The following is a 25,754-nucleotide window of genomic DNA, read 5'->3' as shown; positions in this document are numbered from 1 at the left end:
TGATCTAAACCCCAAGGGAACAAACCAAAAGAACGATGACGTCCTATAAACGTAACAGGGGGGGGGGGGAATACTCGATTACATTTGGAAGTCTTTTTTATTTGTAAAAATACATCGGTTTGAAGAATGCGTCATTTATTTGTAAGCTTTTCATCAGCAAAGTTGATTTTTGTTATTATGAACAAAAATATTCGCAAACCCGTTTTCAAAAATTATCTACTAATAAATAGGCCTATATTGCAATAAAAAATATTTTGCATAATTTGTATCAGTTGATTGCGCCTTTGGAAACTTTCCGGGTTATAATTCATATTTGAAGTAGGCCTACGTCATGCCCGATGTAGCTCGACGTCATAAAGCCCGCATGAATGTACGTATGTACGAATGACGAAAATCTAGCAAACCAGGAAATACATTTAATGCAAATATTCAATTGTGAATTTACTCAGCTCAAGGAAACAGTTACTGTTGTGGAATAATAATGACCATCTCACGGGGGATGACAATTATCATTTTCTCGGGAGGTTTTTAACATTGATGTATTTCATTTTCATATACATTTGGGGATATGGGACACCCTGCCCCTCACCCCTCCCGAAAAATAAATGTTGCGTACGCCATAAATACATGTACCCGATGTAGCTAGTTTAGTCCGGCTGCTAACTATTGTTTTATCAGACAAGATGGTCAAGTTTGTCAGTTAAGGTGTTTTTATTATTCTACAGATGGTACAAAATGAGATATATGGGGTGTAGAATTGTTAATGTTACCAATGGGCCGGGCAATTAAAGAGTTTCTAGGTCAACGTTTATACAGGGGTCAAAATTCAAAACTGCTCCTTTTTTGTAAACTCACACCAAGATGTTCCTCAGACCATCCGGATTCAGAAAATGCACCAGTTTGACCTAACGTCGACTTATCGTTCCGGAGTTATAAGCCAAAAGGTCAAAAGTTAAATTGGAAGATCCAAAGGGCTGACATAATGCTCCAATTTTGGTCTCAAATTGTTGGAATCTTATCAAAAATTTGTTAGAACTTAATCATTGCTGGAAAAAAGAATGGGAATAGATTAAATAGATGTGTTACATCGAATATTCTGCATCCACTGAAAAGTCTGTTATTACTGGCAAAAACCAACCAGGAAAGTTGAACTTCACATACTTTTCACAATCACGTACTAAATCCAAGTCAATAACACTCGTGTGATAATGTAGTGGCACCCCGCGCCGAGGATCTACAGAACATCTGATGAAGCGTATAGAAACAGCACTATTTATACACCGTCTTTTCTTCAGTTCAGCATAATCAAGTCAGGTGAATTAACTGCAACATCACTTCCTCCTCCATCAGTTAGTTATCTCAGTGGTGTGGAGTTGAACTTCAAGATGCAAGGATCGAGTAATTTAGGGCTGATACTCAGCCTTCTATGGTGTGTTCTTTTAGTGCATGGAATGCCGTCGTTCCCTCGAAGTGTTCTGGATGCAGATGATGCCATGGTAAGTGAATTGAGATGATTTTAAATTATGTATTTTTACTTCCTTGTATTATGTACATTTGTAGTTGTTGAAGTCTGTTTTAATCTAATGACAAACTCGAAAAAAATGACCACGGTTCGTATCTATTTATTAGATTTTAAAACTCAAATAGCAAATTAAACCGGATTCATCATCCAGAAGAAAAGGCCTTTTTGATAGAAGTATGATCTGTACTACGGTCCGAATAATCAGACCCAGAACAAAATATTAATTTCTGACATGATCGAGATCTGTACATGTTGGTATTCATTTGTGATCCGAGTCGGATCCATGTTTTTGAAACTTGCGGGTGGCTCATGGAAATGTTTCCGGCTGGCTTCGATCACCCAAATTTTACGGCAAATGCGCATAATCCGAGTGGGTCCTGGGACAATTTCCTTAAAAATCTTGGGAGTCTTGTAAATTGTATTTTACTTCCGTGTATTAGATGTAATTTATTAAATTATTCCATTGTGTACATTCCAATTGTTGAAACATGTTTTAATTATTTATTCACAAACAGTAACTATCCCATTTTGGAAGACCACCATTCATAATCTACCAATTAACTTTCAATACTGAAATAGCAAAATAAAGCTCAATCTAGAGGCTTGATTGACACCGACAACAAAAATAGGCTGACTCGTTTGTCAAAACAACTTAACACCCAAAAAAAATTCAAGGTATTGAAAGACCAAATTACCAAATCTGTTCTCATGTCATCTTACACAATCTTCAACTCAAGACATGAGCCAAAGTGGAATGTCCAAGAAGTCATATAACTTTTTTCTCACCGCCATGATGTATTTCCTCATTGTTTATGTGTATATTTGCTGTTTGTATTAGTGTTTACCCTTGCCTGAGATCGGTATGGATCTCAGTTGATCTTGGGGTTATATGTTCTTCTTCTTTTGTTAATAATCAGTGGCTGATCCTCCATGCTTTTGCAAATGGGATGGCTCATGAAAAAATGTTTCCGGCTCGATAGCCCAAATTTTACAGCAAATGCGAGTAGCCAGGGTCATGTTTAGGGTTAGGTTAAGGATTAGGGTTTTTAATTTTAGCTTTTGGGTTTTCGGATTGATGCCGCTTCGGATTATCAATCTGTATATATTATAGCCAATTATAGTGATGCCATTTCAAAAGGCTTTACCCAAACTGAACATCGCAATCCTATTGTGCCAAGGCGGCTAATGGTAAGGCCATTGATTGTAAATATGTATTTTACTTCCGTGTTAGTAGCCTATTCATTGCGTACATTCAATTCATATATAGTTGCTGAAAGTCCATTTTAATGATTTATTCACACGCAATAAAAACTCCCTTTTGGAAAAGACCACGATTCATAACCTATCATTAGGGGTAGGTTAAACAGCCTTTTAAAAAGGGTGATGTTTCATATTTCTTAGGGATCAGGTTTATTTGATGCAGTATGATCTCCTGAGCATTTTGACACCATTTTCATCCAAATCGGCCAAAAAATGAGTTGGTGCCGGCCAAAACAAGTATTTGGACAGGGGGTCTGAAAATCAATATTTTCAACAATAATCATTATTCATTATTATATGCCTAATCTGTTAAAGTTGGTGCTGATTTGTATGTAATTGATGTCTAGAATTCCATTTATGAAAGTTGCATAAAAATTGGAGTTGTCGTTTTCTTAAAATGGCTGTTTTACGTCCAAATATGGATGTGCACATTTTTTTCACAAGAAATTTTAATGATGCCACTTTGAATATAATCACATGTGGCATATCCTCAAGAAGTTTGACCGTGGTACCATTTTTCGTATTCTCAGGAAGCCTTCCATTGAAACGCACTATGTAAACCGCTCAAATTTCTTGAGCAGGTACTAACTATGATTATCTTCATACATACATCATTTAAATTTCCGTTTGAAAGATCGTTTGCATCAGGGGTTTGCATGTTTTATGCAAAGCGCCTTCACATCCATATTTGGACGTAAAACAGCCATTTTAAGAAAACGACAACTCCAATTTTGATGCAACTTTCATAAATGGAATTCTAGACATCAATTACATACAAATCAACTTTAACAGAATTAGGCATATAATAATGATTATTGTAAAAAATATTGATTTTCAGACCCCCCACAGACCCCCCTGTCCAAATACTTGTTTTGGCCGGCACCAACTCATTTTTTGGCTGATTTGGATGAAAATGGTGTCAAAATGCTCAGGAGATCATACTGCATCAAATAGCCTTTTCCCTAAGAAATTTGAAGCATCAGGATTCATTAACCCACCACTACTATCATCAATTAAATTGAAAAACTTAATAGGAATAGTCTATTGATATCACACAGCGTCATCATCCCTATATCTTCGTGTCAAAAATTGCCGTGATAGTACGGCGAATCCTCTCGTTTTTCAATATAGCTACGCATGGCGATTTTGTTCGAGATAGGCCGGGCGACTCAGGCTAAGCATACCATTTACACCATACGACTATCATATGACGAAGAGATACCACCAAGTTTCTATTCTACACATTATTACGATTTGCGCATGCTCTAGTATACCCATACATGCCATATGATGTTGCTATTACCATAAAATTCGATTTGTTTTCAGGTAAAACCCAGGTTTTGTTTTTAATACACTAACTTGAAATGCAATACACTAATTAGCGGCCATTGCTATTTGCTGTGGATATATTTTACTGCATTTTATGCGTAACGATTTTTAAATCGTAAATCGACACATTTTTTACGCTAACCCCCTAAATTTCAAATTAATGCCACGAGAAAACGAAATGGAGTATGAAGCTCAAATTGTCAGCATTTTACTTTCTCATCAATATCTACCACCACACAGAAAAAGAAAAAAAAAAAAATTGAAGAGGTGCTGCGGTGCACATCCCTGGAGTTGACATGGAATGGCTCAAAAGTCAATTAATTCAAAAAAGTTCATTTTGGTCGAACATAGCTTTTCACAGAAGTTCAGAAAGTACAAGAAGAATTGAAATATGTTGGTATATACCCGTCTAAGTATTCATTTGATCGTATTTCAGACGTATCTGCAACGTTTTAATCACATGGGAACACCTAACATGCAGACAGGACAAATGATGACTGAAGATGACATGGTTGCAGCCATATCTTCCTTTCAAAGCATGGCAAACATCACTGTTACGGGTAAGGTATCATCATTATACCTATTTATGTTGATATTGACACCAATGATGACTATGACGAGACGAGGTGGAGGCGGAGGATGGTGACGATGATGATGACAAAGATCATGATGAGGATGGAGAATGGTGATGATGATGATGAGGAGGATAGAGGGTGAGGAGGATGAGGAGGATGGCGGAGGAGGATGACGATGAGGATGGAGGAGGAGGAGGATGAGGATGGAGGAAGAGGATGATGGTGAGGATGGAGGAGGATGATGATGATGGAGGAAAGAGGATGATGATGAGGATGGATGATGATGAGGATGAGAGGAGGAAGCTGGAGGAGGAGGAGGAGGATGGAGGATGAGGATGGAGGATGATGATGATGAGGAGGATGATGAGGATGGAGGAGGAGGGGAGGAGGACTGGAGGAGGAGGATGGATGATGATGATGATGATGATGATGATGGTGATGATGATGAGAATGGAGGAGGATGGAGGAAGAGGAGGAGGATGGAGGAGGAGATGGAGGAGGATGGAGGAGGAGAATGGAGGAAGAGGATGAGGATGGATGATGATGAGGAGGATGGAGGATCGAGAAGGATAATGAGGATGGAGATGGAGGAGGAGGATATTGAGAATGATGGAGGAGGATGGTGGAGGAGGAGGAGGATGATGAGAATGGAGGACTGGAGGAGGAAGAGGATGATGATGGAGGAGGAGGAGGAGGAGGAGGATAGTGACTGACGATGACGATGAAAGATGATTATAAATGATGATGATGATGAAGAGTAGGGAATGGTGACGATAATGACGATGACGTGTTGATGAACCTCAAGCCTATTATTTTATTGAATTTTCCTATTTCAGGTAAGCTTAATAATGAAACTATGGATATGATGAACATGCCTCGTTGTGGTATGCCAGATAACATGGGCTTCTCAAACGCAGCTCGTAGGAAACGTTACGCAGCTATGGCAAGATGGGACGTAACGGATATTACGTGGAGAATAAATAGCTACAGTACAGATCTACCAGAAGCGGATATCAATAGGATCATGGCAGATTCGCTCAAGGTATATGAACTAGTCCGACGAATAGAACCTGTTTTTCTTAGTTACCATGGTTACTAACTATTACTCATGCGCATACTCTGCGGGATACTCTGATCGTCCAAGAAAGATTGACCGCGATAAAGTCCACCGCCCGCCCAAAAAAGGTGGGCGGGGTAGTGTATTTCGCGATTCGTGGGCCGTGGTGGGTCTTTGGGAGCTGACGGCGTACCGGTAAAGGGGTCTTTTGGAGCTGCGAACAAGTAAAATGGGGACTTTTGGAGCTGCGAACAGTCAAAATCAAGGGTCTTTCTTGGATTTTTGGTTGAAAATCGCCTGCAAAAACCAGAAATATGAGGAATGAGCAATTTTGGGTCTTTTAGAGCTGAAATTATCAAAATCAAGGGTCTTTCGGAGCTCTATTTTGGTCAATTATAGGGGGTGTTTCGGAGCTGCGAAATCCAAAAGGGGTCTACCCGTATGGTCATTTGTGTTAAGTGCCCCCCCCGGTGTTTTTTGCCGACCGCCGGGGCTTCAGGACACCTCTGTTACATGTTGTAAAAACTGAAGCATTTCAGTGACATGATTCTTCTTTCTCTCCCAGCTTTGGTCTGATGTGTCTGGCTTAACCTTCACGGAATCGACTGCTGCCGATGCTGATTTTATCATAGACTTCAACACCGGCGCACACGGAGATGGCAACCCATTTGATGGACCAGGTTCTGTTTTAGCGCATGCGTACTTTCCAACGACAAATCCAATCGGTGGTGACGCACATTTTGATGATGATGAGGGGTTCACACAAAATACAGATGCCGGTGAGTTTAACTTTAACATGTTTAACGGCATACGGTCCTTTTGATTTTGAAATAATTAATAGAGGGAACAACCGAATAGCCCTACTACTAGTATAGTGGTGATCCAAAACCATGCTATAGGCCTATCATAAAACCAGGATATATCCAGAGAACTGTTCAAGTTCAAGTTATTTTATTGACATCACCAAACAAATAGGTACAGTCAAGTTATACAATAGATACACATATAGAAAATATAAAAGAGAATAAGTAAATTATAAAACTAAACTATTAAACATCTAGGTTACTACGTGCTTCAAAAGCAGAGTTTACAAAAGTAAGAACAGGTTTTAGTATCAAAATCTGTGACACCCATTATTTTATAAATTTAACATCGTCAGTCAGATTATCAAAGTTATCATACATATCAGTTAAAATTTTCAACATATCTCTACGCAAAGTATCATAAAATGGGCATTTAATAATAACATGAAATTCATCCTCAATCATATTTAAAGTACATAGATGACAAATTCTCTTATGAGGATCTAGTTTAGGTATTAAATGACGCCCCTTTTCAATCATCAAAGAGTGAGCACTGAGTCTTAATCTACTGAAATTTGATCTAAATGCGCGATGAAACATAAGAACATAATTCTCACAATGAAAATTTGTTTTGAACAAACAATAAGAACGAAGTTTAGGCTGATGTTGACACATAAAATCTAAACATTGAACTTCATAATTGGATTGAAGATTGGAAAGAATATTAACATGAAAAGTGTGCTTAGTTAATATGTTTGGTTTATCCCAAATATCTAATCTATCTATAGGCCTACTAGCAAGAATTCTCTTAATACCAGAAGACCATGAGAATAAACCAGTATCACATAATATTCTATTGTCCAAAAGAGCATCAATGGCTAGGGAATTATTACCATGTAAACAATGATTATTTAAAGACCACCAATATTTAACAGATAAATTCATCATAAAAAGTAACATTGGAAAGCAACCTAATTCACTTCTTACTGCATTGTTAGTGGTTCTTTTATTAACACCAAGAATTAATTTACCAACCTTCACATGTAAAGATTCACCAGGCAATTTATCACAAATAGATGTAATATTAGAATCATTTAAATTCTTAAGCAAATAGGGCATCCAAACCTCAGAACAATAATTCAAAATGGGCTGAATAAGAGTAGTGAACAATTTTAGGCTACAAGCAACAGATGAACTATACAAATTATCTCTTATTTTGAAATACGCCTTATTGGCCTTATCTTTCAACTGGTTCATAGCTTTAGTGAAAGAGCCAGATGGAACAAAAATGATACCTAGATAACAATATTCATTCGTTAAGTCTAATGTAACATCACCATATTTAAAAGTATAATTCTTCAGCATGCGACCACTCTTATTAAAGATCATAACATTTGATTTACGAATATTGACTATCAACTTCCACTTATTACAATAATCATACAATTTATCAATAGCACATTGTTATCCTTTAGCACTTTCAGAAATAAGAATTAAATCATCAGCATACATAAGACAGCTCAAGAAAGAATTATTTAAAGTAACTGGATCACAGCTTGTATCAAAAATATGCGGAAGATCATGAAGAAATATATTAAAAAATACCGGGCTAAGAACACAACCTTGTTTTACACCAACACTAGTTTGAAATGAATCTGTAATCTTATCATCACACTTAATGGCAAAAGATACTGAATTATACATATCTTTAATGATATTTAAGAATTTGCCACCAATTCCAACATGGACTAATTTATATAAAAGTGCATTTCTCCATACTGTATCAAACGCTTTAGAAAAGTCAATGAAGCAAACATAAAGATAAGACTTACCAGCACGATTAATATATTTATCAATCAGAGACTTAAGAACTAAAATATGATCACTTGTACGTGAGCCTCTTTGAAAACCAATTTGCTGTTTTGGAATAACAGAGTTGTTAGTAACAAAGGTATATAAACGATTATAAAGTACAATACAAAATAATTTACACAGATTACTAGAAACAGCAATACCACGATAATTACTAGGAGTATTTTTATCTCCTTTTATGAATAACAGTGAGCGAACTAGTTCTCCATTGGGAAGGAAAGTTCCCTTCCTGGAAGATTAAATTAAACAAATTTGCTAAAGCAGGAGCAAATATATCAATTCCTTCTTTGATCATATCAGGTCTAATGCCATCGATACCAGCAGCCTTACCACTTTTTAAGTGTTTAGCCGCCTGAATGATCTCAGATGGAGAGATTACAAAATCAAGTGAATTAATTTCATTAACATTTAAATTGGACACAAAATCATCAATGTGCTTCTCAAAATTAACATCATTATGCGAAATATTCCTATTCATTAGAGTAAGAAAATGGTCCCACCATTTTTTAGGTGAAATAGGATTGGACATGTTTTTCTTAGAGACGCATAGATCATTATAAATGTTCCAGAAAGCTTGAGGATTGTTGCTTTGAAGATCATCCAACTTCTGAAAAATCTTTCTCCGAAAAGCTAAACCCTGCCCTGTGACTGCTATTCCCTTCCCGGTGGAGCGATTAGTGGGTTTTAGCGGTTCTCGGATATAGTGTGTTTAAAAGGCCCTATAGTAGGGCTACAACCGAATACACAACTCAATACACTTCCGGGGGAACTTCATAAAATGTTGGTGGGTATGCTCCCTGGAATTTTGAGGTAGTGAGCTGAGTTCTTTGGGAGCTGACGGGCCTACCGGTAAAGGGGGCCTTTTGGTGCTGAGTTTTCAAAATACCGCGCTAAACAATGATTTATACGGTTGTCAGACTCTGTATATGGTTATTTAAGACTTTTGCAGTACAACTTGTTATACACAGGAAATTTCAAATATGAAAATAAAATGCGACCCTTGATTTTTTTGTTTATCTTATTTTGTTTTTGTTTGTTTTTGTTTTGTTTTGTTTTTGCCTTAGCTTTCTTATCTCATCTTACCTCCTTTATACGCGTAACATGCATCTTCTTCGTATATTAATATTTTCCCCTTAGGAATCGACTTGTTCCAGGTGGCGGCACACGAATTCGGCCATAGTCTCGGATTGGGCCATTCCGATGACCCAAACGCCCTAATGTATGCCTTCTACAGAGGATATATCCCCAACTTTGTACTTCCTGAAGATGATATTAACGGCATTCAATATTTGTATGGTAAGTATTTTTCTGAGATGATTTATTTGTAAATTATTTATTAACTCGAAACAAGCTAACGGCGACTGTTATTCCTGTGGCACTTTCCTGGTGATAGGGTAAACATTGATTTCACCACTTCTTGGCCTCACTTTCGATATCAGCATGTACCCTTCATGTCCTCGCTTTCGTTAATGTATATCGATGTTCACCCCATCATATCAACGTCAGTGTCATCATAGGAATGGTCTATGAAAGTGTTCATGTGGGTTGGCCAGTTGGCCACCAGACCATTCATTATACTTATAATAAATAATCATACAACAATAGCATGTGTGTATATAGATAGGCCTATGTCAAGGTCAGTTCAAATGTCAAATTTCACATTATTAAGTGGTATTTACAGCACTTGGCGTATTTCTGGTGGTATTTCTGTGAAAACTTCTTTGGAGGCAAGTGTATCAATCATGCAATATTCTGTTGCTTACAGGTGAAAACACTGGCGCAGCTGATCCAACGATGAGACCATTTACTGTTGACCCGAATAGTCCATGTCCGGGTCAACTTGACACAATAGCCAGAACTGGCGATGGCCGAACATTTGCTTTTATTGGTAAGTCATATTTCTATATACATAAGGCAAAGTAAAAAATAAAACATGTTTCTCGTCCAGGTTTTGGAAAAATAGAAGGAAGAGGGGCTTTTTATTTTTTATTGAAAAAATGCCCTAAATTGGCCTATTTAGACGCTTTTTATCCTTTTTATAGCGTAAAGATTAGAAGCTGAAAAACATGAAGAGGCTCTTTTTATTTTGTTGTTTGGAGATGTCAACCCGTCTGGTCATCACAAAACACTTCACACATGTTTCTAATACTATTGTAAAGGCTATAAGAAGTTGCAACTTCTCTACACTGAAAACGAAAGTTGGTCAATTGACTAAAAAAAAATAGTCATTTGCTATGTCTTATTTGACTAAGAAATAACTAGTCATTAGTTCTTGAATTGACTAATATTAATTAGTCCTCCAGCTTATGTCTTATTTGACTAATCCAGAAAATGATTAGTCTAGCACAAAATTAATTAGTCCGTAATTAGTCATACACTAAAATCGATTAGTCTTGTATTAGTCTCTTGACTAATTATCAACTAGTCAAAGGCATTATAATTAGTCTTAATTCGTGAACGAGTGCCTGCAGCGTATACGCAATGGTCTCTGACGCGAGCGTACATTTTCAAGGTCGTGGTGTGCGCGTCAACTCAAGACTCAAGCGTCAACTCAATTAAAATCCAAAAACAGTAGTATTCATGTCATGATTGACATGAACATGTACATAATCATGCAATGCCAATGCTTTCTATTTTCTATAAAAATGGCCACAGATTTAATTTTAAGATTTTAACTACATTCCCTGGCAACACAGACAATGGCAGATGACTTGCATAAAAACTTACATTCACAATGTCAAAGAGACGACCGTCGTGGAACGAGTCGTCTGCTGATAATTTACATAAGCTTAAGCCCCATAATCATGACAATATGCAGCATGAGCCACGCCGACTCGAATTACCTCCAACAATGGGACTAAAATCTGAGTTAAAGCCAAGACCGCGAGTGTAATATATAATAAAATGTACACCTTTAATTTATGTTCCATGTGTACTTGTTAAAACGATTTTTTACGTGTAATTCTAGAGAAAAAAAATCACGAAAGCTTACCTCCAAATTTTGCCTGGCACAGAACTTTCCCGCTGGCCCCGCTGTGTTGAGTTGGAAACCCGTTTTGTCTGGACAAAGTTAGTATTTCGACAATTAATTAGTCTTGCAATTAGTCGAGTGCGTGATATCAGTCAAACCTGTTCGTATTGACGAAGCGCCATTAGTCAATCAACACTGAACGAATTAGTCAAGAATTATCATTTGTCCTGCATTCGTAATGACCAAACTTTAATTAGTCCGTCATTAGTCGACAATATCATGAAATTAGTCCTCTGCCGTTTTTAATAGAAGACTAATTATTTCGACCCACTTGACTAACTATTTTCGGAAAATTACTAATTTTCGTTTTCAGTGTAGTATCTTTACGAAAAGTTATGGCAGAAAGATTGCAAAATAAAAAGAAAAATGCAAATTCTTCAAAAAAGGAAGCTGGAGGGGATGAGAAACATGTTTTTTTTATTTACTTGGCCTAATACCTGATGTGTACAAAAATATTGGAACGGAGGGACTGTATAAGGGTTATAATAGTGATATAACTTAAATGCCGAAAAAATTGGTTTACGAAAGGGTGTTTTGTCCCGATTTTCTCAAGAAAGTGTCTGTTTTAAATACATTTTTAGCAATATCCAAAATTGGTCTAATTTCGGGAATATTTTTTGTCATGTTTTAGTTTAAAATCGGGTCATGTGTCTGAGTTCCCCAGTAAAAACCCAAAATTACGAAAGTTTCACCTTTTTGCGGTAATTTTGCGCAAAATTTGTTGATTCCCCCCCCCTGAAATGCTCTTTTCCCCTCAATGCCCCCTCTTTGTTTAAAATGAAGCAGGCTTACAATCATATGCCTAGTCAGTAACCAACTAACCATGGTAACGTAAAATCAAAATTGTGAAACTTCTGATAACAAAGTGATTATCTACCATACACTTCATGCAGGTAATTTGGTTTATCAAATTTTGAACGACGGTGTAGCCACTGGATATCCACAACTAATCAGTCAAGTGTTCGCTGATTTACCAAATGATATCGACGCATCATTTTACTGGCCTGGCAATGGCAGGACATATTTTTTCAAGGTATGTATGTAATTTACATGTCAATTTGTAAGCGCTCTTTAGCAAAGTCATGATTCATTGAATTTACAACGGTACCATCCGTATGACAAAACAGGCAAAAATAGTAACTTTTTGCACAAGATTTGCAATTTAAAGAGAAATGGCCATTGCTCATTCTAATGACGCTAGCATATGGATAATATAAGTGTGCTTTTACAATTAACGACATAAAATTTGAAAAATATTGTAAGGAACACTTGAGGTTTTGAATTTTAAAACCTACATTTTGGTCAAAAGTTGTGCTTGGATAGGTAGTTTTCAACAGATTTGCCATATCCGCCTTGCTATAGGCCTAAGATTTTATTGCGTTATCTGTTAACCTAGTGACGAAAAGTGTTTTTAATGGGAAGTGATAGACTGTGTGGAGACAATTCACTGCTTGCTTGAGAGCTTTGTTTTTGTATAGAAACCTTTCCATTATGTTTCAGTAGGCTCTGCGTGTTGGCCATATATTTAAAAAGTCCCTTTTCTCAAAACATCAAGATCTATCTCAAGAACCATTGAACCAATTCTGGGATAATCTGTGATCATTTTAATGCATTTTTAATGATGATTCCAAATATGGGCATAAATTTTGGAATTTGTAAAGAAAATTTGGAATTTGTCGTTTGCAGTCGACACCCATGTATTTAGAGAGGGCTAATAATACTAATATAGTTGGACTAATTAAAGTATGCATTTTGAATTTTATTCAGGGTGCACAATACTATAGATACAGCGATACAACCCCTGACGCTGGTTATCCCCTTGACATCAGTTTGTGGGGACTTCCAGCCGATATTGATGCCGCCTTTGTATGGAGTGGAAACGGACGACTCTATTTCGTAAAAGGTACGCCTCAATTTGTTTAAATTGGTCAATCCTGTAGTTAGCTCTAAAATGATTATGAATAATTTAGGTCATTTTGTGTTTCTAGATCAAATCAAGAACTTTTGGAAAGTACTAACATTAGGCCTACCTTACGCTTTTGGGGCAAACTCGAAAGATTGACAGGCAAGTTTTCTTTCTCGCTACACACATCCTGTTCACTGCAAAAACAGTGTTTAGCGATTAAACATTTTTCTAAACACAATTTTGCCATCACTTTGTAAACACGTTTAGAGCTAAATATCATGTGTCAAATTTCTGAACATTGGTCAGTGATGGTGTTTAATTTCTAAACATCTGACATCCATATTCTAAACATAACGTTTCTAAACACATTCTTGCCATAACTTTCTAAACATTGTTTAAGCAGTGTATCATTTTCAAACTAAATGTGTGTATGATACCGCTCGTTCCTACGGTCATTGGTCCCCTGGCCCTTCCCTGCAAATTGTTCATGCACAATGTGCTCATCACCAGAATGTTCTCCCAAGTTTCCAGTGGTATACAGCCAGGACTTTTTCAGAGGGGAGCCAAAGGGGGATGGGCAAGGCTCATTTCCATGGGTCAAAAATGGATGAAAATGGGCTAAAATTACACAAAGGCTTCCCACAGGGGGGGGCACGAGGGGCAAGACCTCTCACATGGGGGAAGCTGCCCCCTTTTCCCCCTGGCTACGCCACTGAATCCCAACATCGATTGGTGGAGAAGGGGGATATGTGGAAGATGAACATTAAGACACCACTATTAGAATTCTTCCTTTACATGAAGAACCATGCGTAGCCAGGAGCAAGGGAGGTATCCCGACATCGATTATGCCCACTCTTGTCCAAGCCATCTTGTCGCCCCTTATAACTCTATGTGGTATACTGGCCCCTATACTGTATGCAGAAAATGACTGTACACCTGGGCAGGAACAAAATCAGGTTAATCAGGCATTGACAATTACAGGCCTCTGACTGAATAGTCTTCACTCCCGCAATAAGTCTATAACGGCAGCCCTATGAGGAGTTATCAGGCCTCAGTCATGATCGTGAGATTTTGGGTTCGAGCCCCGCCGTGGCCATACGTGTTGTGCCCTTGCGTAAGGCGCTTCACCTCAATTTCTCATATACCCAAGTGTATAAATGGGTACCGGAATTCTTAAGTGCTGGGAAGGTAACAGACTCGCTGTGGAGGATGTGTAGCGACCCCCTACAGCAATGAAGGAGTCTGGCCAAATCGCCAGTGAAAGAGGGATGGGCACTCTGTTCACTGTTTATACTGTATGCAGGTTTGCCTTCTTCTGTACAATTTAACAATTCTGTGATTGATTCGCAGCAATTTTGCCGATTCAGAGTGATCTCCCCTCCTCCATGACATGGGACCTACTCAAAATGTTATCAATATCTTATTTTGCTCAATCGTTAAGGCGTTCGACTACGGTACGAGAGGTTGCGGGTTCGAGCCCTGGCGGTGCCTAGTACGCTCTCGTGGAAAAAAAGATTGAGTTAGCTTGAAATTCCCCTGGACAAGGAACTTACTGCTAATTTGTCTCGTTGTAACCCGTACGAAACTCGGGGAGCTGATCCTGGTCATGCTGGTTGCGAAGGTTATTTGTGGAATGTCTAGGGTGTGCGCTCTTGAAGCAGCATAGTCCCTGATTTGTTGTTTAATGGTCTATGGAATGATGTGGGGCCGTAGTGGTCAGCGACAACCTGTAAAGTGTACTGAGGCTTGTAGATCCGTTGTGCCTGTGCGTAGCGCACAATAAATCACTGCGCTTTTTTTTTCTTTTCTTTTTTTATTTTACTTATATTTTATCCTGCAGGAGACCAATACTACCGATACAACACCTATACTGGTAGAATAGACAACGGCTACCCACGCCCTTTATCAGTCTGGGGTCTTCCTGTTGACAGCATTGACGCAGCCATGCAATTTTCTAACAGCCGAACATACTTCTTTGCCGGTGACAACTACTACCGTTACAACGATGCCTCATTTGAAGTAGATGCGTCCTACCCGCGACTAACAGCATATTGGTGGTTTGGGTGCGGCGAGAATAACTTGGAGGACGAGGACGATGGGACAGGCGGAAGTTTGGCTTCATGTTTGCCAAACACTCTAGCTCTTGTCATGTCACTTGTCATCTTTGCCTTCTTTCAGCATTTTTAATGTGTTGTGAAAAAGTTCCGTTCGGGGTTCAATATCATCATGATCATATCATGTAATAAACTTAATGTCAAATAAGAGATCCTATTTTTCTCAGTAACATATTGAAATTAGGAGTTCCAAATCGGTGTATTTCCGAAGATATCATACAAAATTGCTGAGATTAGCTCAAACGTGGTATACCACAGTTGAGACAAATTATACAGTTTTTTTTAATATTTTCTCTGAAATATACCGATTTGGAACACCTAATTTCAATATGTAAATGAGAAAAACATGAGCTTTTACCTGACACCAAAATCTGCATTTTGATGGGGTGAAGTGGGGGGGGGGGGGGGTGATCTCGTTGAGGCTGTCAATCAGGTTACACACCTTTAATATAAAGATATATTGCTGTGTCTAGCTGTTTATGGAAAGGGTGAATATTTTCTTTATTTCTTGTCTTGGAAAGTTGGAGCATTGAATATTGCATCTTTTGTTCACCTTCGCTTTAGATGCTTAAACGAAATGTCCACGGAAGTATCAATGTACATACATATTAATAGTAAGAAAATTAAAACAGAGAAAGGCCGGTATAAATAGTTGTTTGATAATTGGTGTAAATTTTATTAAGTCTAAATTGATGTAACATGCCATGCAGGTCATGCAAGATTTTTAGGTATACTAATAAAATAAAGTTGGAATAAAATGATGTTTTGTACAAAATGGCCTGTTATTATGTGTTATTCATTCTAGAATACAGACCCTAACAGATGTACTTTATAGAGTACAATCAACTACAACCCATGTCAATCAGTTCAGAAATCCAAAATACAACGTTATCTTAAACGGAACACAGTTTCGTAACATCTGGACGGTATTGGTAATTGTGTGTCGTACACTGTAAAATTTTGGAAGCCTGATGTTAAAAGAATGAACACCATTTAAACACCTTTTTTTGTAATATGAATGGCAGTGTCAAGGTGGGGTTCCAAATATGAACGGCAGTGTTCAAGGCGGTGTTCTATGTTTAATTTGAACATCCAGTGTTCAATAGTGGAACAAACCTATAGAACATCACCTTGAACACTGTCGTTTATATTTGGAACACCACCTTGGAACGTACCTGACGTTGATATTTGGAACACCGGTGTTCAATAGTGGAACATATTATGGTGTTCAAGAACTCTTACAAAAAGTGTTCATTCTTTTAACATCAGGCATCCAAAAATTTTAGAGTGTACACAGAACGTTGTGTGGCCGGTAAACTTACCAAGTATTCCTCAGACCCAGTCAATCACAATTCTACCCATCTGAAAACGAAGTAACTTACTGACTCGATCACTCGAAGTAGCAGACCGATTCAAAATGTATGTCTCTCAAATAAAAATGTATGCACACACATTAGCAAAAAAAATGGTTCTTGGCTGTCCTGCATGCACAACCCACAAGAGAAAGGGGTTCTTTAAAATTGAAAGAATCCCAAAATGGTTCTGTCTGGCATTTCCAGAACCCTTTCAGACCTAAAAAATGTTTCCTTTTAACCTTTCCAGAAAAAGTTCCACATAGAGGACAACTAGATAGTTGGATTGTCTTTAAACTTGGTTGGTATGAAATCCCTAAGCAGCAAACATTCTTAAAGGTTGTCTGAATTACTGAATATAGATTGATGGATTGTTGTAAAACTCAGAGGATGTGATTTCAATTGAGCCGTTTGTTACAGGGTTGATTTCAATTCAGCTTTCAACATGAAAGTATGTGGTATTTACCAATAAATGCCAATATTTCGCACCCGGTTAGTTGTGCCAAACATTCAAATTTACTAGCATTCCAAGTACTTACAATGCAAAATAATATGAAACATGATCTTCATCCATGGCGTTGTCTTTTTAAAGACATTTCTTGTTTTAAAGTGATAGTATCTGACAGGCGGCGGATGACATGATCGAGCCAGCAACTCGTGAAACCGCCCGGCCGTATGGCATTTTCCATATACTCGTTTAGTTTTGTGGGGTTCATTATCGAACCCCAACGGTTTTAGCTTGTATTTATATTATTTATCAACATAGGCCTATTTGTTTGTGATATTTCAAGCGTTTTAAAATTTCAAAATAATCCCATTCAAATACACGGTTGACGATGAAAAGTTACTGAATTTAGGGACTGCACGTCATACACCACCTGGTATCTGATTAACTTTAAGGAAACAAAAAAGTCTGTTCTACGGGCCCGACCGAACCAGATTTTGTACGCGTTGATGTATTATGGGTGTAGGGGAGACCGGGGCAAGTCCGCCCTCGGGGCAAGTCCGCCCACCCCATGTTTCTGATCTCGTGACTGCTGGGAAAAGTACAATGATGATGTAATTAGCTGGCACACGTCATAGCTAAGTACCCAAGAAAACAAGACAGTCCGACACATCTCGCCACAGAAATTATCGCCGAAAAACGTTTTTGAGTCAAGGAAGTTTACATTTTTGAAATTAGTAATATTGTAATAATCTCAAGACCTTGCAGAGACGGTTTTGTTCTTATATTTATTTGGAAGGTGAACGTTTTGCCCAACATATTATGCAATTAAAAGATCGACATATTGTGTTTAGTAGGCATAACACGAGGTAAAGAAAAAAAGTAGTGTTGGGGCATGTCCGCCCTGTATGTGAAGGGGCAAGTCCGCCCTGTGTTTTCTGCAGGCGGATTCCCGGGGCGGATTCGCCCCATCGGCGTATTGTGCAAAATATTGATTAGAATACCTTTAAGAAGAGTAAAACTACATGCAAGCATATTTTTTAAAGTTAAAAGTGGTACATGTATCAGTATTACTCATACCACCGTTTATGCCCTAAAACCATAAATGCCGAAGTTGTAAATAAAGGTTTTGCTCATTTTGGACCCTACATTTATTAGCTTACATTATACCCCTCCAATAAATTTAGTAGACTCTTATGTAGTAGATAAAGGGTGAGAAACAGACCATTACCATAGATAATCGGTGTCTTGTTGAGGTATGGTGAGCATGTTAGTCGCTCGGAAGGCGAGACCCCGAAGGGTCGAGCCTTCAGCGACTAACTGCGAACCATACCTCAACAAGACACCGATTATCTATGGTGATGGTCTGTTTTGAACTCGTTTATCTTACATATACGGCGAGCAAAAATAAACGAATTTGTTGTAAAAGTGTATTCATTTTCCAAAAACAAAATGGAAAAAACGGATGTATTATTTTGTTAAAGTTGTGGGTTTTTTCCCAAAATAAAAACACCTCGAGATAGTGTAATATTCTTCCCATGTGTCCTGCGTGAGAGTCTATTTAATGACAAATGCAAGTGATTTTAATAATCAAATCAATACAGAATTGATCTCAATTGACAATTGTATTTGAAGTGGTTTGGTAGGTTATTCACTTGCTTTAATCCGCTGGAGTTTATTCACCCCGTGACCATTGTTATTCAAATAATTAATGAATAATGCAAATTATATAGAGTTGTCAACGTGGACTACAATCTGTTTCAACACCATGAAATTTATATCTTAGAAAAATGTGAGTATAAGCAGATATTTGAAAGACCTAGTAACGTTGTGTCCAATGGTGCTCCCCATTGTGGGTAGGTCACAGTAAGGCTTTGCACTCCCAGCCTCTTGACTTGTAATGAGTACCGCAGGTTAGTTTGCGAAGCTCCCCTGGTCGGGTAGTATCCCGGGGGTTCTTGCCTAGCAACTAATTTGCATGGACCGTTGAGCGTTTTTGGGTCGGGCAAGGATAAAGGCAGATTCCCTTCTAAAAACCAATGGCAAGTTTATATACATGTACTGAGTTTACATTCAACGAAACGGTTACTTTTTATTTATGAATATTTACTACGTTATGCTAATTAAACTTTAATTTGCATAAATCTAACTGAGCACCAGTGGTGTTATATGAATTACTATTATACGGACTGCATGAGCCCTCTATAATTTTCTCTTGCCTTGTAACATTTGCATTTAAATCGAGCTGTAAATGCATTTTTTCCAAAATTCTATCTGAGACTAGTAACCAACTCAGATTCTACATGTATGTTGTGATCCTTTCCATAGTGTTTCTAGAATGTCCATGGTATTCCTTTTGTTTAGCTCGCTGCCCGAGACCGTTATCTTGAGCTATTGTGTTGATAACGGTCTCTGGGCAGCTAGCTGCCTTCATTACTCTAGGTAATGGTCGAGGCAACGAACCTCAAACAAAAGGAATATAATGGATAATCTGTGAATAGAAAAGGGCTAGACGTATATTGGAAGAGAGTGAGTGCCTAATATACTCCTACTAAACGTTTGCATTAAATTTATAATTGTTTTACAATATTATAACCTTTTCTTTTTATCAGGGCGAACTTACCCCAGCAAGGGGCAAGTCCGCCCTGTCATCGTGTTTTTTGTTTTCCCTTCTCCTGTCGTTACTCAAAGCTCAATGTCCTTACAAATGTTTTAGTATTTAGCTTTAGTATACAGCTTAAAAATGTAAAAACTATAGCCTTCTAACATGAGAATTGTCCTCTCTAGGCGAGATTGAAGAGAATAGGGCGGACACGCCCCGGTCTCCCCTATGCAAGAAATTTTTAAACCTTTTCTGTAAAAAATTGTGATGCGATCAAGCAAAATCAGTCGGAACTCGGAAATATTGATTTTGAGATAGAGACATACAAAGGAAGTATTTCCTTTTGTTTTCCCTTGTTTTGGAAACTCTTTGATTGCTCATATCTTTGGAACTGGCCGTTCAATTTCAATGGGGTTTTCTGCAAAATCCAGTTTTGTAAATGTTTTTTACTTTCCTATAAGAAAATGAAAATTTATTATTACCGAGTTCCGACTGATTTTGCTTGATCGCATCACAATTGTGTTTGCTGGGTTATTAATTTGCAAGTGTTCTTACTTAGGAGTGTAGAATTACCATGTAAAGAAGATGTCCACTCACTCCCAACGTTTCAATAAATTAATACCTTATTTGGCACGCGTATGTTACATCCTGACCGTGTTGTTTATTGTCCATCATGTCCATTGGTATTTATCATTACAAAGATATAATTATCGTGACGCAACGGGCGTAATCACTAAGGCTATTCCTTTTAATGACTTTGAAACCATGTTTTTCTATTGTTTGTTTTTGTTTATTTGTTTTAAAAATTGTTTATTAAATACCGTGGCTCGCAGAATATCTATAGGTACAGTAGGTATCTTCTCTAGATTATGATAAGGATAATGAACTGAGTGCAATGCATTCGTCAAGATAATCGCACGCGCCGTGGAGTTATTGCATTTAGCTCGAGAGCCGATAGGCTCAAGAGCTAATGCAATAACTCCATGGCAAGTGCAATTATCTTGACGAATGCATTTGCACGAGTACATTATCCGTCATACACTTTGAGTGTAGGCCTATTAAAACAATAGGCAATATTAATTGCTGCATTCATTATATTAGTTTTAAAACTAGGGAAAATAAGTTACATTTTAAAAACACCGTTAGGACATTGACCAGCTACGTAGCATTTAACTGGTAAAGAAAATCAATCCAATCAAGTTACGTTAGCTATCAATGGTATCGATTGCGCCATACGTCATACTTTAGTAACTTATTCACGCATGGTTTGTAACCAATTGACTTTATGTTGTGATCATTTAGAGCACTGATTCACCTGGAAACGATCGATTTAGATGTCCGACTAGTACTACGGTGAATATCAACTGGACTTTATAGCTCTATAATTTGAACTTTAAAATCTACTTATATTAAAACACACGACATTGGGATTTAACAATTTGTTCAGTATTATCATAGGCCTTCAAACACATGTGTTTGAAGGCCTATGGTATTATAAAGCATGATCATGATATTATGCGCTAGTGTGTGTTTCCCGGCCCGGCTATGTTATTTTAGATACAGGCCTACATGTATTTCATTTGTAAAATGCTGAACATTTTGCAATGGTGTCATCTTGTATAATTATGATCCACCTGTTTTTGGCCCTTTTTAATTAATAGAAGCTCGATTATTCTCATTTGATGTTTGATTTATTTGAGATCATTAATCATAATTTATGACAATGATCTTTGCACGAGCTATTGCCCAATAGGGTGCAACTCTACTAGTCTTATTACAAGACTGCCCTACCCCAACCCTAAACCCTAACCCTAAACTCCGTAAACGAGGACTGGACTCAAGTCTAGCGAGTTGCACCCTATTCGGTAATTGTACCCTATATAGAACACCGTTTGTAACTATACCATTTTAACACCACAGAATGTATATTCGTACTTTTTTGATGGTATATATATCGAACAGACAATTTTATAGTTATGTGACCTCTGTGTCGAAAGCGCCACCTAACTCTACTAGGCCGTATATGGTTATGTGAAAGTAGTATTTCTAGTATTTGAGCGTGCACGTATTATCTAGAATCTATTGTTTAGCGTGCAGGTTTTAGATAATGCATTGTTTAGCGTGCAGGTTTATATAATTTGGGCTGTGAAGGGTAGTTCGCGAAAATAATGCACGGGAGAAGAATACATAACGATGAATAGAAACGGGCACTAGAAGTGTATAAAACGCTAAGCCTACGTGTAAAACCCTGGTATGGTATACATTCAGGTCTGGACTTTTGTAAACTCGTTGTGTTAAAGGATAAATGTTTTTGCGATATCGGAAACACGTATATACAGACTGTACCAATAAAATTTATACAATTGCAATTTCGCTTCTCAGAAAAAAAGTGACAAGAGATCATGGCAACAATGTTATATGCAGTGAAATCAGTAACATCTTAACATGCTAACAGAAAAACTTAACTTGGTTTCTTCAATGAGTACCATGCATGAGTATGGTGGCACTTCAACACAAAATTGCAAAATATAATTGAAAACCGAATTTTAAAAAAAGACTAGTTTACGTCTGACGTCAGGGAAAGCGCGACGTGATTGGTTGCTGACCTGCGAAGTATACGCATTTTCGGTGTAGTTGACAGGACGTCATACGCAAACTATTATAGGTCTATATTTTTTAATTCGGTCTTCAATTATTATTGATCCTGCAACCATTTTCACACCACACTGCAAAAAGCGTGTTTAGGAATTAAACACTTTTCTTGCACCACATTCTAAACATGCTTGATTCCTAAACCCTATAGTGGCAGCCAGCCCTGATATATAGCTACTAACCGCTCCATCTCGGGGGTCACTTGACGTGATGGGGGTGTGCAGACAGCGCACTGCAAAAAGTGTGTTTAGGAATTAAACACTTTTCTAAACACTATCTTGCACCATGTTTTTAAACATGTTTAAATGCTACACATGTTTAGGAATTTGATGGGTATGTGTTTAGGAATTTAACACATGATGTTTTGGAATTTGACATTGGTTTTTAGGAATAAAACACTTTTCTTGCACCACGTTTCTAAACATGTTTGATTCCTAAACAGCAATGTCAAATTTCCTAAACACAGCCCATCAAATTCCTAAACATGTGTAGCATTTAAACATGTTTAAAAACATGGTGCAAGATAGTGTTTAGAAAAGTGTTTAATTCCTAAACACACTTTTTTGCAGTTCAGGTTCGTAAAAGTGGGCTCTGTTTGGCAGTAATTATAGCTCAAAGCTGTTAACATAATTTGATATTATATTGACATAGAATGCTTGTTGAAAACACAAAATAAAATGGGCTATTCCATTTAAAATCCACACTACCCCTGTAGAAGATATTTCCAAAATATGGAACAGGAATGACCACATTAGGTAGCTCCATTTGAATTTCATACACCCTCTGAAAAAGGTTCAACCTGAATCTCCCACTGAGGGAAGGTGAGTTTCAAACGGAGCTGCTAATGTGTTCATTCCTTTTGAAAATCATACTCCCCTGTGGAAGGTATTTCCAAAATCTACCACAGGGGTAGTGCGTATTCTAAATGGAATAGCCCAATATCACCACATTCGTTGGGCTTGTTTTTTATGAGACACCCTGTAATAATGTTTCTCACAGTCTTTAACACCATAGGAAACCATATCAAGCTCTGGTCCTGATAAGAAGTATAGCAGGAAATGACTCTAGAAGAGTTTCGCACCATCATTGTCCTTGCTTCAGAGATGCTGGAATCACACCTACAAACGGGGGATGACAACCAAACAGGGGTGGGCAACTTGTATGTAAAGCGATGATACCTTAAGGAATGTGACCTGATATATTTGGAAAATAGATTTCTTTAAAACTGCCGTAAAACATCAAAAAAATGTTGTCCTTTTGAAGCATTTAAATGTTCCTTATAGCATGATACTGGCAGTCTCTGGGTTTTTTTATTAATGATAATCTTCATGATCATGTAATAAATTGATATCAAATGAAAGATCCTATTTTTCTCATTAACATATTTAAATTAAGAGTTCCAAATCGGTGTATTTTTCCAAAGATATCATCAAACAACTGCATTCTAAGAAAAAAGATCACTGAAGCTTTCCCGGTGATAATATTAGGGAATCTTGAATTCATTCTAATTATAAATTGTTTTCTTTTGGAACTTCCGGTTCCATCAACAATTAAGTGTCCAAAGACAAATTATGAAATGTTAAAATCTGCAGGTACAAGTCTGAAGTTCTAATCCATACAACTGAATTTGGAAAAAAAAAGTCTGAAATCCACTCTACACAATGATATATCTGGGGAAAGAATACCGTAAAATTCCGTCTACAAGCATATATATGCCTCTAAACGAGGTTTTTTTGACACAAGGGCAGACACTCTCAACAAAAACGTTATTTGGAGTTTGAACAACTATATTACTGATAAAGGCGGCTGTACAAACATGTATATTTGTAAGACCAATCTATTGCAATGTTTTTGAGAAGGGTATTGGCCTTTCATATCTTTCGTTAAAAAAAACCCTCGTTTAGAGGCATATATGCTTCTAGACGGAATTCTATGGTATATCGTATTGTAGCCTATACGCAGGGGAGGATCGAGACCTCCTCTCAAAAAGAAAGGGATCGGGAGAAAAGAGAAAAGACACCTTTATGATAGAAAATCTGTTCTGATTACGGTGAAAATGGGCAATTTTCACCCCTTATTTGCAAAACTTTCTGCCTATGAGTTCTGCCTATGGGTCGACCAATTTGGGCGAGTGAATTTAGTGGAATTGTTTTGTTACCCTGTTACCCTCCCCCTTTTTCATCGCCCAAGTAAATCCGAAAAGGAATAGTTTTTTTATCATTCCCTGTACTTGGGACTAGTGAGGGGAAAAGACACGAAAAAACTCCTGTGAAAAGCACTAAAATGCCCAAGAAAGAACCAAGCCAGAAAAGGAATAGTTCGCACCAGCCCCACTGTCTAGATAGAATGGTTGGGTTATACCTGGGAATCATCACAAAATAAGTTATGGTAAATAGGGTTTTATGAAGTTATCTTTTTTACCGTATTTCCCAAGTAACGAACTTGAATTCTATAGTGCAAACTATTCCTTTTCTGATTGCCTTTTACATGACGAACAATTTGAGGCTTCTTTCGTTGAAATCCTGAAATGGTTGTAAAAACGGGATGGCCCCTAAAATTTGACGTTTTATCTTTTTGTTTATAACTTAAGAACGATGTACTTTTCCTGAATCCTTCGGATGAAGGGGATATTTTGGTATGGTTTGAAACAAAAATTGATCAAACTTGACATTTGACCCCATGTTACCCTTTAATGTCAAATTTTTATGAATAACACATACAAACTTCGGAATCGGGACCTCCAAATTGATCAATACCCACGGACACTTGTGGTGCTATGTATACCCCGAATCCCATCACCCTTGATTCTCAACAAATAGGCATAAGAGTAACACCATTTTTGACACTTTTTTCGTCATTAGTCATTAGTGCCCCCCCCCCTTCCCCTCATCACACGTTTAATCAAATTTTAGATTAAATGCAATAATATTCAATATAAATTTGCTAAAAAAAAACTAAAGCAGTACCAACTGATCACGTCACCAGGGGAACTTTGGATGGATCTAGATTCAAGAAGTGTACACAAATATATAGGAAAATGCATGTTAAGAATTGTTTAATATAATACAACAAAATCCAAAATTTTGGTTAAAAAAGACAAAACAATATACACAACTGTTCAGGGTTGATGGGCCATTGTGCTTAGTCACTCTGATTCAGGATCTTCGAATAACCATATTCCTATCATGGTACCACCCCCGGAGGTGTGAAACAGTATAAAGTTTGAAGCTTGAC

The 25,754-nt window shown here is 37.5% G+C and overlaps 1 protein-coding gene across 1 annotated transcript; it reads left to right on the top strand.

The window, feature by feature from the left end:
• The first annotated feature begins 942 nt into the window (after nt 1-942).
• Nucleotides 943-16,227, top strand: LOC140171463 (matrix metalloproteinase-18-like). Its single transcript, XM_072194734.1, has 9 exons — nt 943-1,496; nt 4,548-4,676; nt 5,528-5,728; nt 6,309-6,522; nt 9,556-9,714; nt 10,184-10,306; nt 12,343-12,482; nt 13,217-13,352; nt 15,196-16,227. Exons 1-9 carry the CDS (start codon nt 1,386-1,388, stop codon nt 15,540-15,542), a joined length of 1,560 nt encoding a protein of 519 aa, XP_072050835.1. The 5' UTR covers nt 943-1,385; the 3' UTR covers nt 15,543-16,227.
• Nucleotides 16,228-25,754: the final 9,527 nt, after the last annotated feature.

The sequence above is a fragment of the Amphiura filiformis genome, chromosome 15, assembly GCF_039555335.1.
Source record: "Amphiura filiformis chromosome 15, Afil_fr2py, whole genome shotgun sequence".
In the NCBI taxonomy this organism is placed as follows: Eukaryota; Metazoa; Echinodermata; class Ophiuroidea; order Amphilepidida; family Amphiuridae; genus Amphiura; species Amphiura filiformis.
Note: the sequence above shows the minus strand (reverse complement) of the source record. Positions and strands in the feature narration are given on the sequence as shown.

What these genes read in the sequence shown, in the direction of transcription:
- LOC140171463 (XM_072194734.1), top strand. Translation starts at nt 1,386, where the DNA reads ATGCAAGGATCGAGTAATTTAGGGCTGATACTCAGCCTTCTATGGTGT. An exon ending in TCATGGCAGATTCGCTCAAG is followed by an intron (nt 5,729 to 6,308) that starts GTATATGAACTA and finishes TTTCTCTCCCAG; the next exon opens with CTTTGGTCTGATGTGTCTGG. An exon ending in GCAGGACATATTTTTTCAAG is followed by an intron (nt 12,483 to 13,216) that starts GTATGTATGTAA and finishes AATTTTATTCAG; the next exon opens with GGTGCACAATACTATAGATA.